The sequence below is a fragment of the Balaenoptera ricei genome, chromosome 1 (assembly GCF_028023285.1).
Source record: "Balaenoptera ricei isolate mBalRic1 chromosome 1, mBalRic1.hap2, whole genome shotgun sequence".
NCBI classification, from domain to species: domain Eukaryota; kingdom Metazoa; phylum Chordata; class Mammalia; order Artiodactyla; family Balaenopteridae; genus Balaenoptera; species Balaenoptera ricei.
The window spans coordinates 104,243,118-104,260,063 of NC_082639.1; the positions used below are offsets into that span (position 1 = coordinate 104,243,118).

Here is a 16,946-nt window from a genome sequence, read left to right on the forward strand (position 1 = left end):
GAGAATGAATGAATAGGTAAACCAGGTGAAACAAGAAGAGGTAGCAAACATGGTAAATGTGTCTTACTTCAGCAAATTCAAAATGGTTTATATCTCATATATGTACCTACATACAATTTGAATGGCTATTTCACATGTATTAATTCATTTATCACAAAACTCATATGATATAAGTACTGTTAGTATTCATTTTTTATCAAAGCACAGAGAGGACACAAAACTTGCCCAAGGGCACAAAACTCAGAAATAATACAAGCTGAATGGGACAGAGCACACTAAAGCTAAATAAAACTTAATAAGATTTAAAAAAGAACTTGTTTCCTAAAATGGTTCTAAATTAAATTGAAACAAACTAAACCTAACCACACATAACAAACCATAAACCTCACAACTTACTCAATACTAGCCACTAGGCTAGGCTGTCACCTGTTTCCAGGTCACAGAGACAACAGGGCTTTTCCAGCAGTGGTGGTTTTCCAGTTACGCTGCCCAGGCACCCAGTGCTTAGGTCATAAGGCGATGCCTTGAGCTGTCTTGAGAGCTAATATAGTGAATAAATCAGAACAATTCCACCTTATAAGATTTTACTGCGTGATAACAGTTTACCAGTGAAAAACATGAACAAAATGCTCCTCTTGACTTGCTTTTAGTCTCCAGTATAGTCTTCTTCAACAAATGATGGTAAGCCCCACTACCAAATATGTGCACAGATAATTAGGATTTGCCTGCTGGCAATTCAGCTAACAGATAATGAAGAGACAGAGGCAAACACTTACAAGTGAAAATAAGATTTAAACAATGCAAGATAATTAGCAAAATACCTCTTCAAGTTCAGAGACAGCAAATACTACTTTTTCAATAGTCTCTCCGTGAATTTCGAGGAATCTCCTTACCGTGCCTAAGGAAAAGAATAGAAAGATTAATTCAATAAATAAGAAATTAATTGTGAAGAAAAATCCAACCCTTCAAAGTTTTATTTCTTTAAGGGATCACTCCTCGTATCATTCAGGTCTGTGCTCAGTGACACCTTATCAGTAAAGCCTCCCCAGGTCACCCTATTTAAAAACTCTTCCCTGATTTGCTTTCCTCCAGAGCAACTATTCTGGACATTTCGTGGAGTTTCCTGTTTATTGTATATCCTCCCCCCCTCCCTGCCCCATCCATTAGATGAAAGCTCCACAACAGCAAGGGCTCTATTTTATTTACTGCTTTATTGCCAGTAAATAGTGCCTGGCCATAGAAGATGTTGACTCCAGACAATTCTCCCTTATCCAGTATATTCTTTTTATTCTCTGGGGCCTCTCTCTCTGACCAGAATGGTCTAGCACAAGTGCCTTTCCATTAATCAGTTACTGTATTAGACGTCCTCCTCAGCTCTTTAGCCCTGTCAATATCCTATTGAACCAAAACTGAATTATTTTTTCTTAATTTCTATCTTATCCTTATTCTTTCTCTATAAACTTCTTAATAATGAAGTGGCCTTTTCTCAGTCCTTAACTTAACTGCAATCTCTCTCTAGATGCCCACACCCCACCTTTTAAAAATATTGTCCACTCCAGGTTTTGTCCTCCATATTTTTAATTTTCTTGGTATATATATTTTCTTGAGCTCACTAATTTGATTGTTAGATAATACTCCACATGCTGATGGCTCCCAAATCTTTATACTCTGTTTTCTGAACAAAAGACCTGAAATTTCCTATAGCCTGCTGGGCATATTCGCCCAGATAACTGAGACCTCAAACTCAACATGTCCAAACCTGATCCCAACAGGTCCAAACCTGACTTCCATCTCTCCCCAGCACCTGCTCCTTTACCTGTACTCCTTATTTCAGTTACACAGCAACATCCAACCACTCACCTAAGCTAGAATCCTGAATTCTTCTGACACTTCCTTCACTTCTTCCTTCATCCTGCATTTTCAATGTGTTATCATGTGCTTTAAATTCTATTGCTAATATTTTTAACAGCCATTCCTTTTCTCTTCCAGCTGCTCTCAGGCTCTCAATGCTAACAAAGACGTTAGCAATAAGTTTTCAACTGTTCTCCTGTTTCTCTTTCCAAGCCTACATATTCACTGTTGCCTGAGTTATCTTATGTTACCCTCCTTACTAACCATTTCCGATGGCTCTGCACTGCTTATAAGTTAAGATCCAAAGTCCCCACAGTATGGTTCTCCACACCCTGACAACTAACCACCCCTCCACCCCTGCCCCTTAGTCCTATTTCCAGCTATTCTTCCCACCTATCTTATGCTTTAGCCATTGGCTTCTTTGCTGTACTTCAAATATGCCACTTACTTTGATGCTACCCTACCTCTGCCTGCATGGTTGCCTTTGACTAGAATGCCTTTCATCCACCATGACCCTCTCTTAGTGAACTCCTACTCATTTTTCATGGCCCAGTCAAAAGCCATCTCCTTTGTATAGAACTCCATCCTTCCGTGTGCTCCTCCTGTAATCTTTTAAACAGCCCTCTATTTGTGAACTTCTCATAGCATTTTATATCTAGACTGTGAGCTTTCTGAAGGCCAAGTAAACTTAACATTAATACTACTAGGGCCTTGGGACTTCCCTGGTGGTCCAGTGGTTAGGACGTTGCCTTCCAACGCAGTGCAGGTTTGATCTCTGGTCGGGGAGCTAGGATCCCACATGCCTCAGGGCCAAAAAACCAAAACATAAAACAGAAGCAGTACTGTAACAAATTCGATGAGGACTTTATAAATGGTCCCCATTAAAAAAAAAAATCTTTAAAATAAAATATATATATTACTAGGGCCTAGCACACCTTAGGAATATGGCAAGGAAATATTCAAAAGTAACTAGTAACTGAATGAATATTTTATGACTCTGGTTATCAACCTATTGCTTGCCTTGTTCATTACTGTGTCTTGAGAGCCTAATAGAGGAGATCCATTTGTTGAAGGACTGAACAAATCTTCCTAATTCTCTTTCTGTCAGGCGACAAATTTTTTCACTTCTCTCTCTATTCTGCTTTAATAATTTTTAAAAAATGAAATTAAAAAAAAAAAAAAAGATTTTCTTCCATCCTATTTACTTTGACACCAAGGTTTAATGTTTACACAAAATAGTTTCCCAGCATATAACTGTGGGATTTCCTTTGGAAGACAACATACGATGCCAACTAGTAACCAAGTTGAATTCCTTCAGCAGCACAGTTCACTCAGAAAAGTAATTCTGCAAAAAGGAGGAAAAAAAAAAAAGAGTGATATCATGGCTGTAAGGTTTTTGTACTGTGCACTATTCTCTGCAACCAACTAGGATGCCATGTGCCGAACTTGTAGTAAAAACTCTTTAACTGGTGAGAATGACATGTGTGACATTAAAATTTCCAAACTGGAAACACAATAAGAACAACACCATTGCCTTTTTTCTCACCACTGTATCCTCTTCTATACAGCACAGGGCCTACCATATAGTAGTCATTCAGAGTTCTGTTGAATGAATAAATAACATGATAAATTTATCTAAATGTAGATGTTTCTTTAAGTTTCTTCTGGAGAAGAACTGAACTGCACATGAACTAAGAAAAAAAAGATAAATAACTTAGTACATCTATCAAGAAGATATTACTTAGATTTCAAATGAAATAAATTTCAATAATAGTTTAATAAGTAAGAAAGCTTTTGGAACTAAGCGCTTAGAGTTACAGCCTCAGATTTGTTCTTGGCCAAAGCCTAGAAGCCATTTATTTCCCAGATGCTCAGAAAGTATGTGAGCAAAGGGCACAACTGTTTGTGTGTGTGTGTGTGTGTATTTTTTAATGAGATGCTATAGTTCTGCTATTAGATTTAAGGTGTAATAAGTCAAGCAGGTCTTATAACATACAAGTTAACCTGTTTATCTTAAAGCTTTACATTTCCTTTGTGCTAATTAAATTTCTAGAAATTGCGTCATCAAAGTCCTTTATACCTACTTTTTTTTTTTTTTTGTAATTTGAGGAGAATTTAATTGCGGGACCATTTACAAAAGCACATGCTGGGTTTCTGGTTGACAATTTCAAGGTAGGAAGAGTGGGCTGGCTTTCTACCCTGTGACAGGCAGAATTCTAAGATGACGTCCAAAGAGTCACAACCTGGTTGAATCTCCTGCCCTTGAATGTGGAAGGACCCTGCGACTTGCTTCTAGCCAACAGAATACAGCAGAAGTGAAGAATGTCACTCCTGTGGTTGAGTTACATGGTGTGAGGCGCTGGCTGGCTGATGGAAGCAGAGGCTCTCCTGCTGGCCTGGAGGACGTGGGCTGCCCTGTTGGGAAAGGGTCACGTAGCAGGGAAGTACAGGTGGCCTCTAAGTGCTGCGAGTGGCCCTCGGCTGCCAGGCAGCAAGAAAGCAGGGACCTCCAGTCCCACAACTGCAACTGAATTCTGCCAATAACCACATGAACTTAGAAGTACCCCCCCAAGCTCCAGAGATGAACTGTCTGGCCCACACCTAAGCTGTTGCCATGGGAGACCCCGAGCAGAAGAGTCAGCCGAGCCAGACTCCTGACTCCTAGGAACTATGGCCTTATACCTACTTCTGATCTTTATCTGCTGTTACTACAATTACTGCTCAAAGCTGACTCCTCTGTGGTACCGTATCAAGTGACTTATCTGAGGGCCACACAGCCAGAGTTAGACTGGTAGAACTGGGACCAAATACCAGTCTTCTTGACTCCCTTTTCAGAGCCTATTCTACAAAATGACGGTGTCTCTTTAAATTCTAATCCATATAATTACTTTAATAAAAAATGGAGACATAAAAGGTCTACCTCAAGCTATGAGATATGGAGCACAGGCTAAGCGAAACCAGAGAAAGTTAAGACCTGCCAAAAGCCTTGCCAAGGAGAATTATATTAAGGTAGGAACTTTGCTTTGGTAAGGCACCATTCACAATACATGCAGGCTAGCTATAACAGTAGTTTCCCACCGAAGCAGTCCTAACTCAAGCATAATGAATTATCTAGTGTAACACATAGGTTACTAGACATGGGAGTCAGAAGGCCTGGATATATGTTCTAAGTCTGCATAACCCTAAGAATATGATAAATTTCTGAGCCTCTTCATTTGTAAAACAAATACCTAAAACACTACACTACCTAAAACACAAGGCTGTTGAAGAAGTGAAATGGTATTTCTTTTATCCCTTTTTAAAATACATATTTCTTCAGCAAGGACCATATGTAAAGCATTCCTGACATATGAAAGCATTGGAAATACAGAGATGAAAAGAAAAGATCTCTGGGACATCCCTGGTGGCGTAGTGGTTAAGAATCCTCCTGCCAATGCAGGGGATACGGGTTCGAGCCCTGGTCCAGGAAGATCCCACGTGCCGCGGAGCAACTAAGCCCGTGCGCCACAACTGCTGAGCCTGCGCTCTAGAGCCTGCAAGTCATAACTACTGAGCTGGCGTGCCACAACTACTGAAGCCTGTGCACCTGAAACCCATGCTCTGCAGCAAGAGAAGCCACCACAATGAGAAGCCCATGCACCACAACGAGGAGTGGTCCTCGCTCGCCCCAACTACAGAAAGTTTGCGCACAGCAACGAAGACCCGACGCAGCCAAAAATAAATAAATAAAATAAATAAATTTAGAAAAAAAACCTTTCTATTTCAGATAGTCCTATCTCAAAGGGGAACAAATCTTATTCCTTGTCACTTGGTCTTAGACCTGTCTTCTACAGTTGGAGATCTTATTTACAATCTTTACAAGGATCTGTGAACTTCCTGAAATAGCATGTAAATTCTCTCTATATGTGCATTCCTCTGGGAAAAGGGTCCACAGCTTTCTTTCATCAGATGCTCAGTGTAGTTTATGATGAATTCCAAAGAAGTCATAATAGTTAAGAACTATTGCTCTAAAAATACAGTATGGAATAAGTCCACATGAGACGACTCCATATATTTGGGCACCATATATGCTAAAAGCGTGTTCTTCTTTAGGAGAAACACCACTAATGTTTCAAACTGTTTGCCCTGCAGTTTGTCAGTCTCATGAGATATGACAGCCAGAACTAGATGCAAAATTCTAGGTGTGGTCTGAACCTGTATACAATACAGTGAGATCAGGGACTCCCTCGAGCTTAGCATCATATTTTTATATTACATATACAACATTCTGGCTCATAATGATTGAGCCCAGTCTTTTTAAAATCTAAATGCAGGGTTTTATATTCAAATAGCACATGTGAAAGCTACTGCTTAAACTGATAGTGCTATATCAATCTGATATTACAAAATCTGTTTTGACTTCATTGTTGCTGCCTGCTAAGATTATTCTGAATTATGATTCAAATACCCAATGCATTGGCCATACTTCTCAGTGGTATAATTTTCAAACTTAATAGGCAAATTTTCTAAGCCTTTATTCAAATGGATAAAAATGTCAAACCTAGAAAGTAAACTGAGAGCTCTGCAACTTGTCAACACAAACTTCCCGCCAGAGTTCCATGATCAGTTAATCAACAAATCTTCTTTGGCTGCAACTATTTAACTAGTGATAAAAAACTTTTTTTAAATTTAATTTATGTACGGAACCCCCAACCTTACTTACGAAGTGCTATGTGTGTTGCATCCTCTAAAGGGTAACCTCGTTTTGCAGAATTGATGACACAGAATCCAACAGAAGACATGGACTGCTCTCTGCAATCAAACAGAAAACACAAAAACTATACTCTAAGCATTCATAATAAATAATAAAAAATGCAGCTTAACTTCTCCTTCCCTCTCCCTTCAATGAATCTACTGTAATATTTAACCCAACTGCACTATGTAAAAATTATATTAATATATAATTTAACTGCACCATTTGGGGGAAATACATTCTGAGTAAAATGGGAGTGAAATGGGAACTAAGTAAAATGGGAATGGGTTAAATTCTCAAGTCACTCAAATGTATTCCTCTTACTCTGCCACGTTTGAGAAGATGATTAATTCTATCTTCAGGGTCCTCCTAAATGATTTAAGTCCCTCAAAATTTGACTTTCATAGCTAGGTTTCATTTTAAAACCAGGGCCTTTACCAATGTATGGCATGCTATGTCTAGGAACTGAGTTAGCCATACTTTGCCAGCTGAAGTACGTTTCTGTAGCAGCTGTATAGGGAACTCTCAGCGGCTGTGCGATAGCGGCTCTTGTACTTAGGTCCCACTGTGTGAATGATGAACCGGGCAGCTAGATTAAATCCTTTTGTCAATTTTGCTTCACCTGTCCGGCAACCTGGGAACAATGGAGAATATATAAGTCATGGAGCTGTTAGGAAAAAGAAAAACCAGCAAACCAACAGAACAACGCATGAAACAGAGAAAGTATTAAGAACTTTGAGAAATTCCAGTTAAAAATATGGATTGAATACAAACATTTGTCTCTGATCCCAAAATGACAGTGAAGTAATACAATAGGCATAAAAACAGAGACAAAGAGGATGGGAGAGAACATGAAGCAGAAAAGCATCATTAAAATCTTGGAAGGAATAAAGTCAATGGACTAGAAGCAAGTGATTTAGCAAAGCAGAGAAACATAACTGCTTGCAGAAATGGGGTGACCAATATGAAGCAAGCCGGTCTGTTCTGAAAGGCAGTGTTGGATTGAAGACAGACTGCTTTGATTCAAATCCTGAGTCCACCATGTTCCTGCTGTGACCCTTTGGACAAGCGCTTGGCCTCTCCATGACTCAATTTCCTATATAAGGGGGATACCAGTAGTACTTACTTCACAGGATTAAATGAGTTAATATATGCAAAGTGCATTCATGCATTAGCTATTACTGTTGTTGTTATTATGACAGAACACTGAAAAGGCTCAGAAATTGGAGGTCCTAAGAACTTCTGAAGGCTATGATGTGAAGTGGGACTAAAAAGAGGAGGCTGAGTTAAAAGTTTGCATAAAAACATTCAAATCTGCAACAACCCCTCCCCCAGCCAGCACAGCAAGGTGATGATTCCTTTACCACCACAGCAACAGGAAGGTTTATTCTTCGGAGATGCTGCACTAGAGTTTCTGGACTCTAGAACCCCAGGCACAGCTGAAAAGAGGGGATTTGATTAAACTGTTATACTCAACAGTAATGGCTCTAGATCTCTGCTCCTAACTGGCTTCCAAGACAGACATCCATGCTTATACCCCTGGAAGATTCCCTTCCAGGAGACTAAGAGGCTCAAACCAAAGGACCTACAGATTCTGATAAATGAGGGATGTTCTCCCAATGAAACAGCAGGGCTCCTGCTCATCATCTGCTTCAAGATCCACCAAGCCCATGCACACAAAGCTTCCCAGTACCTTCTCAATTCCTCTCCCTTGAATATGCTGACACTCGAGGATCACCAGGAAATGAGGAAAGCCTCTCACAAATGGGGGGGGGGGGCACAAATGCTAAAAAAAAATAGGCAATTTAGGGAAGGAAACTTAAAAAACAAGCCAAAAAACTCCCAACACCATAATTACTACTCTCAGAGAGGTAAGAGAAGACATAGTATGTCTGAAACATAACCAGAATGTTATGAAAAACAGAATATTCAGAGAACAGGAAAAAGCACTTATCTAATTGTTATAGCCAAGTGAAAAATATGACAGCAGAAATAAAAAGTTCAATAGATGGGTTAAAGCTAAAGTTGAGGAAATCTTCCAGAAAATAAACAGATGGAAAATAAGAGGTAACAGATATAAAACTTGGAGGATGAAATGGGAGGTACAGCATCCAATAAAGTTTCTTCAAAGGCAGAACAGAGAATACAGAGGGAAGGAAATTATTAAACAAATAAAACAAGAAATTTCCCATAATGGAAAGATATGAGTTTCTAGACTCAAAGAGCCCATGGAATAACCAAACCAGACCAAGCCACATCACTTAAGTTGCTTAAATCACTTAAATTTCAATTAAAAAAACATCAGAAATAAAGATGAGATCATAAAGTTTCCAGAAAAGAAACCAGTAACATATGAAGAATCAGGAATAATAACATGAGATTTTTCAAGAGCAATAATGAAAACAGAAAACAATGGAGCAATGCCTTCAAAAATCTGGAAAATAATTTCTAACGTAGAATTTTATTTCCACCCAAACTGCCAATTAAGTGTGAAGGCAGAAGTAAGATCTCAATAGTTTTACTCCCTTTTATCTTTCTCATGGTAGATTTACTCACAAATCTCATGGTAGATTTACTCACAAAAATGAAGGAGTACATCAGAGAAAGGCATGAGATCTAGGAAACAGGAGGGGATCCAATCCATTAAATAGACAAAAGGATTTTCCAGGAAAGTAACTGTGCAGCAGACACAGAAAGCACTATAGACAGGAAGGAGGATGGGAGGAGAGGATGGGAGGAGAGGCGGGGTGTTCCTGGAGGGCCATTATCAAGAAAACAACAGAGCTGAAGGATAAACAGAAGTGTTTGACTTTACTGAGAGGAGGCTTATAGTTATATTTAAAAGACTGACTCAACGATAGGTACATAGAAAATTAATTAATCAAATCAATTAATAATCTAGAGGAAAAATAGCTGTTCAGAAAGAATACTAATCTGTTTTCTAATCAACTGGGAGCAATATTTATATTGTCACAATGTTAATGCTGATTTAATAAAAATCTGACAGACCAGTTTGGGAGGGTGGTGAAGGGGGAACAAAATGTTTGTGTTGTATGTATATGTAAAAGAGAGGAGTGGATGAAAGAGAGTTTCATCTTTAATTTCCACAATAAGAAGTCAGCAGATAGTGAAAAAAAAGGAAAAAAAATTATAGTAGTTTTAACATACTATTTATAAACAGAAAGTAAATAAGACAAGGAACTTAAAGGTTTGAGTATCTGCCCCTGGAGAACAGGAATTAAAGCAGGAAGGGAAGGGCAGGGCAGAGGACTGTGGCTTTCCTTCACACGTTTTGACATAAAATTCTTTGACTTTTAAAACTACAGACATTGATCAATGAAAAGTTTTAAGCACAAAATGATACTCAGAAAAGAGAGAGGCAGAAAAAACTCATCTGGCACCATTCAAGACAGCTATTAAACCAATTATTTATTTTGAAAAATGGCAATTAAAAGAATCAAGCATTTATCCTGCCCCTCTAACAGAAACTACAATTCGAACTAACCACATAATGTCAGTTAATGAGGAAAGGTTCTACTTTACAGAAGAATGGCAGCTCGTAAACATGGATGGAATGATAGATTTTAGAAAAACATAACTTCATAATCTTAACGAAATTACTGATTCAGGTTAGGACTATAAATTGTTGCTAAAACCATTATGTGACTGTACAATGAGGAACTAGATACTCATAGAGCCTAAACACCATCTTATTGATTACTTTTCAGCCACAAAGGATAAAATATAACTGTACAAATGGAAGGATCAAACTGTCATCACTCTAATCTGGAGAGCCTCTTAGTAATGGTCCACTAACAGGTCAATAAGATTTCAGGTATCTTCTAATATGAGACAATATTAAGTACACAACACAACATCACCTATGAAATATTTTAGCCAAACTTGATTCCATTAGATATAACTTTCAGTTTAGAGGAAATACAAGGGCTAAAGCAATAAACTACATGGCACCTCAGGTGAATCAGATATATCCAGAAGGTGGGATATCTTGAAAAACATCTTGGCCTAATTCACTCAAACAAGTCATATTTCCCTCAAATCTTCTTTTCTCTATGCTAATCCTAGCTCTTTAAACTATTCCTTAAAATAATATGGTTTCCACAACGTCTACTATGCTAACCATTTTCTTTTAGGTATATCCCAGTTTATCACTCTTAAAAAGTAATAACTTTTAGGGAAAGATGAAACTATAAGATGAAGGGGTCCTAACAGGACAGAATAAATAACAGCCTCTCTTGACTTTGATGCTGTACTTTTCCCCTCAGCTTTACTGAGGCATAATTGACATATAACATTGTATAATTATTTTGGTAACCATTTCACAATATATACATATATCAAATGACCATGTTTAAGGTGTACAACATGGTCATTTGATATATGTATGTATTGGGAAATGATTACCACAATAAGGTTAGTTAACACATCTATCACCTCAAATAACTACTTTTCTTTATAGAGAGAACACTTCAGATCTACTCTCTTAACAACCTTGATGTAATAGTGTTATTAATTATAATCACCAAGCTGTACAACTTTAGTATTCATATTATAGCCTGAAGTTTGTTCCTTTGACCAACATCTCATTTCCCCCACCCCTGTCAACCACAATTCTATTCTGTTTCTATGACTTCAGCTTTTTTCAGATTCCATATATAAATGAGATCATTCAATATGCCTTTGTCTGACTTTATTTCACTTAGCATAACACCATCAAAGTCCATGCATATTGTTGCAAATGGCAGGATTTCCTTTTTTATGGCTGAATAATATTCCACTGTGTATATTATATATTATATAATATGTACACACACATAGTTTATACATACACACACCACCACTACCACCACCACATTTTCTTTATTTGTTCATCCATCAATGGACACTTAGGTTGTTTCCATGTCTTGGCTATCATAAATAATGCTGCAATGAACATTGGGGTGCAGATACCTCTTTGAGATAATGATTTCATTTCCTTTGGATTTATACCCAGAAGTGGAATTGCTGGACTATACAGTAATTCCATTTAAATTTTTTTGAGGAACCTCCATACCGTTTTCCATAACAGCTAACCCAATTTACATACTTACCATGAGTGCACAAGGGTTCCCTTTTCTCCACATCCTTAACAGCATGTTATCTCATTTTTTAAATAATAGCCATTCTAACAGGTGTGTGGTGATATTTCACTGTGGTTTTTATTGAGCACCTTTGTATGTACCTATTGGCCATCTGTGTCTTATTTGGGAAAATGCCTCTTCTTTTGCTGCACAGAAGCTTTTTAGTTTGATGTAGTCCCATTTGTTACTGTTCTGATTATTATAGCCTTGTAGTATAGTTGGAAATCAGTAAGTGTGTTGCTTCTGGCTTTGCTCCTCTTTCTCAAGATTGCTTTGCCTATTTGGGGTCTTCTGTAGTCCCATACAAATTTTAGGATTCTTTTATCTATTTCTGTGAAAAATACCATTGGAGTTTTGATAGGGATTGCATTGAATCTATAGATGGCTTTGAGTGGTATGGATATTTTAACAATAGTAGTTCTTTCAATCAATGAACACAGGCTATCTTTCCATTTATGTCTTATGTCTTCTTCAATTTCTTTCATCAATGTTTTATACTTCTCAGTGTACCGATCTTTCACCTACTCACTAAATTTATTAAGAATTTTATTCTTTTTGATGCTACTGTAAAATGGGATTGTTTTCAGAATTTCATTTTCAGGTGGTTCATTGTTACTGTATAGAGATGCAACTGATGTTTGCATGTTGATTTTGTATCCTGCAACTTTACTGGATTTACTAGTTCTAAAAGTTTTTTGGTGGAGTCTTTACAATTCTCTCTATATAAGATCAAGATACCTGCAAACAGTAATAATTTTACTTCTTTTCTGATTTGGATGCCTTTTGTTTCATTTTCTTGCCTAACTGCTCTGGCTATGTTGACGTATGTTCCCTCTACATTGAACATGTTTAGAATTTTTATCATGAAAAAGGTGATGAATTTTGTCAAATGTTTTTTCTTCATCAATTGAGAGGATTATGTAATTTTCAATCTTCATTCCATTAATGTAGTGTATCACATTTATTGATTTGTGTACATTGAACCATCCTTTCATCGCAAGGATAAACCCCACTTGATCACAGTGTGTGATTATTTTAAAGTGCTATTGTATTCTGTTTGCTACTATTTTGTTGAGAATTTTTGCATCTATATTCATCAGAGATATAGGCCTGTAGTTTTCTTTTCTTGCAGTGTCTTTTTTTTTCATAGAATTAGAAAAACTTTATTATGCAATCATACATCAATTTTTTCCATATTTAATGAACAAATGAAAATCCCCTGTAAAATTATAACTACTACTGATTCCTTTTATAGGAACGTTATTTTAGAATTAATTATTATTTTATTTAAATATCTTTATTGGAGTATAATTGCTTTACAATGTTGTGTTAGTTTCTGTTGCACAATTAAGTGAATTAGCTATAAGTATACATATATCCCCATATCTCCTCCCTCCTCAGCCTCCCTCCCACCCTCCCTATCCCACCTCTCTAGGTCATCACAAAGCATCGAACTGATCTCCCTTTGCTATGCAGCAGCTTCCCAACAGCCATCCATTTTACATTTGGTAGTGTATATATGTCAATGCAACTCTTTCACTTAATCCCAGTTTCCCCTTCCCCCCCATGTCCTCAAGTCCATTCTCTATGTCTGGTTCTTTATTCCTGTCCTGCCACTAGGTTCATCAGTACCATTTTTTAGATTCCATATATGTGCGTTAGCATACGCTATTTGTTTTTCTCTTTCTGACTTACTTCACTCTGTATGACAGACTCTAGGTCCATCCACCTCACTACAAATAACTCAATTCGTTCCTTTTTATGGCTAATATTCCATTGTATATATGTGACACATCTTCTTTATCCATTCATCTGTCGATGGACACATAGGTTGCTTCAATGTCCTAGCTATTGTAAACAGAGCCACAATGAACATTGGGGAACATGTCTCTTTTTGAATTATGGTTTTCTCAGGGTATATGCTCTGTAGTGGGATTGCTGGGTCATATGGTAGTACTTATTTTAGTTTTTTAAGGAATCTCCATACTGTTCTCCATAGTGGCTGTATCAATTTACATTCCCATCAACTGTGCAAGAGTGTTCCCTTTTCTCCATACCTTCTCCAGCATTTATTGTTTGTAGATTTTTTGATGATGGCCATCCTGACGGGTGTGAGGTGATACCTCATTGTGGTTTTGATTTGCATTTCTCTAATGATTAGTGATGCTGAGCATCTTTTCATGTGTTTGTTGGTAATCTGTATGTCTTCTTTGGAGAAATGTCCATTTAGGTCTTCTGCCCATTTTTGGATTGGGTTGTTTGTTTTTTTGATATTGAGCTGCATGAGCTGCTTGTATATTTTGGAGATTAACCCTTTGTCAGTTGCTTTGTTTGCAAATATTTTCTTCCATTCTGAGGGCTGTCTTTTCGTCTTGTTTATGGTTTCCTTTGCTGTGCAAAAGCTTTTAACTTTCCTTAGGTCCCATTTGTTTATTTTTTATTTTATTTCCATTACGCTGGGGGGGGGGGTGTCAAAAAAAACCTTGCTGTGATTTATGTCAAAGGGTGTTGTGCCTATGTTTTCCTCTAAGAGTTTTATAGTGCCTGGCCTTACATTTAGGTCTTCAATCAATTTTGAGTTTATTTTTGTGTATGGTGTTAGGAATTGTTCTAATTTCATTCTTTTACATGTAGCTGTCCAGTTTCCCAAGCACCACTTATTGAAGAGGCTGTCTTTTCTCCATTGTATATTCTTGCCTCCTTTGTCAACGATAAGGTGGCCAGATGTGCGTGGGTTTCTCTTTGGGCTTTCCATCCTGTTCCATTGATCTATATTTCTGTTTTTGTACCAGTACCATACTGTCTTGATTACAGTAGCTTTGTAGTATAGTCTGAAGACAGGGAGCCTGATTCCTCCAGCTCCATTTTTCTTCCTCAAGATTGCTTTGGCTATTCAGGGTCTTTTGTGTTTCTATGCAAATTGTAAAACTTTTTGTTCTAGTTCTGTGAAAAATGTCATTGGTAATTTGATAGGGATTGCATTGAATCTGTAGATTGCTTTGGGTAGTATAGTCATTTTCACAATGTTGATTCTTCCAGTCCAAGAACGTGGTATACCTTTCCATCTGTTTGTATTGTCTTTGATTTCTTTCATCAGTGTCTTATAGTTTTCTGCATACAGGTCTGTCGCCTTAGGTAGGTTTATTCCTAGGTATTTTATTCTTTTTGTTGCAATAGTAAATGGGAGTGTTTCTTTGATTTCTCTTTCTGATTTTTCATTGTTAGTGTATAGGAATGCAAGAGATTTCTGTGCATTAATTTTGTATCCTGCTACTTTACCAAATTCATTGATTAGCTCTAGTAGTTAACTGGTAGCATCTTTAGGATTTTCTATGTATAGTATCCTGTCAGCTGCAAAGAGTGACAGTTCTACTTCTTCTTTTCCAATTTGTATTCCTTTTATTTCTTTTTCTTCTCTGATTGCTCTGGCTAAAACTTCCAAAACTATGTTGAATAATAGTGGTGAGAGTGGACATCCTTGTCTTGTTCCTGATCTAGAGGAAATGCTTTAAGTTTTTCACCACTGAGAATGATGTTGGCTGTGGGTTTGTCACATATGGCCTTTATTATTTTGAGGTAGGTTCCCTCTATGCCTACTTTCTGGAGAGTTTTATCATTAATGGGTGTTGAATTTTGTCGAAAGCTTTTTCTGCATCTACTGAGATTATCCTACGGTTTTTATCCTTCAGTTTGTTAATATAGTGTATCACATTGATTGATTTGTGTATACTGAAGAATCCTTCCATTCATGGGATAAACCCCACTTGATCATGGTGTATGCTCCTTTTAATGTGCTGCTGGATTCTGTTTGCTATTATTTTGTTGAGGATTTTTGCATTTATGTTGATCAGTGATATTGGCCTGTAGTTTTCTTTTTTTGTGACATCTTTGTCTGGTTTTGGTATCAGGGTGATGGTGGCCTCGTAGAATGAGTTTGGGAGTGTTCCTCTCTCTGCTATATTTTGGAAGAGTTTGAGAAGGATAGGTGTTAGCGCTTCTCTACATGTTTGATAGAATTCACCTGTGAAGCCATCTGGGTTTTTGTTTGTTGGAAGATTTTTAATCACAGTTTCAATTTCAGTGCTTGTGATTGGTCTGTTCATGTTTTCTATTTCTTCCTGGATTAGTCTTGGAAGGTTGTACTTTTCTAAGAATTTGTCCATTTCTTCCAGGTTGTCCATTTTATTGGCATATAGTTGATTGTAGTAGTCTCTCATGATCCTTTGTATTTCTGCAGTGTCACTATTACTTCTCCTTTTTCATTTCTAATTCTGTTGATTTGAGTCTTCTCCCTTTTTTTCCTGATGAGTCTGGGTAATGGTTTATCAATTTTGTTTATCTTCTCAAAGAACCAGCTTTTAGTTTCATTGATCTTTGCTACTGTTTCCTTCATTTCTTTTTCAGTTATTTCTGATCTGATCTGTATGATTTCTTTCCTTCCGCTAAATTTGGGGGTTTTTTGTTCTTCTTTGTCTAACTGCTTTAGGTGTAAGGTTAAGTTGTTTATTTGAGATTTTTCTTGTTTCTTGAGGTAGGATTGTATTGCTGTAAATTTCCCTCTTAGAACTGCTTTTGCTGCATCCCATAGGTTTTGAGTCGTTGTGTTTTCATTGTCATTTGTTTCTAGGTATTTTTTAATTTCCTCTTTGACTTCTTCAGTGATCTCTTGGTTGTCTAGTAGCATATTGTCTAGCCTCCATGTGTTTGTATTTTTTACAGTTTTTTTCCTGTAGTTGATATCTAGTCTCACAGCATTGTGGTTGGAAAAGATGCTTGATATTTCAATATTCTTAAGTTTACCAAGGCTTGATTTGTGACCCAAGATGTGATCTATCCTGGAGAATGTTCTGTGTCCACTTGAGAAGAAAGCGTATTCTATTGGTTTTGGATGGAATGTCCTATAAATATCAAATTAAGTCCATCTGGTCTAATGTGTCATTTAAAGCTTGCGTTTCCTTATTTATTTTCTGTTTGGATGATGTGTCCATAGGTGTAAGTGGGGTGTTAAAGTCACCTATTACTGTGTTACTGTTGATTTCCCCTTTTATGGCTGTTATCATTTGCCTTATGGATTCAGGTGCTCCTATGCTGGGTGCATAGATATTTACAATTGTTATATCTTCTTCTTGGATTGATCCCTTGATCTTTGTCCTTCCTGGTCTCTTGTAGTAGTCTTTATTTTAAAGTCTATTTTGTCTGGTATGAGTATTATTACTCCAGCT

At 37.2% G+C, this 16,946-nt stretch overlaps 1 protein-coding gene across 1 annotated transcript in view; it reads right to left on the reverse strand.

Moving 5' to 3' along the window:
• The window catches only part of GDAP2 (ganglioside induced differentiation associated protein 2), a 74,378-nt gene that overhangs the window by 38,113 nt on the left and 19,319 nt on the right, over positions 1 to 16,946 (reverse strand). The window contains exons 4-6 of the mRNA XM_059928850.1: positions 7,064 to 7,217; positions 6,554 to 6,642; positions 822 to 898 (exon numbers count right to left, since the gene is read on the reverse strand). Of these exons, the coding sequence (XP_059784833.1) occupies positions 822 to 898; positions 6,554 to 6,642; positions 7,064 to 7,217 (320 nt within the window). The remainder of the gene's footprint in view (positions 1 to 821; positions 899 to 6,553; positions 6,643 to 7,063; positions 7,218 to 16,946) is intronic.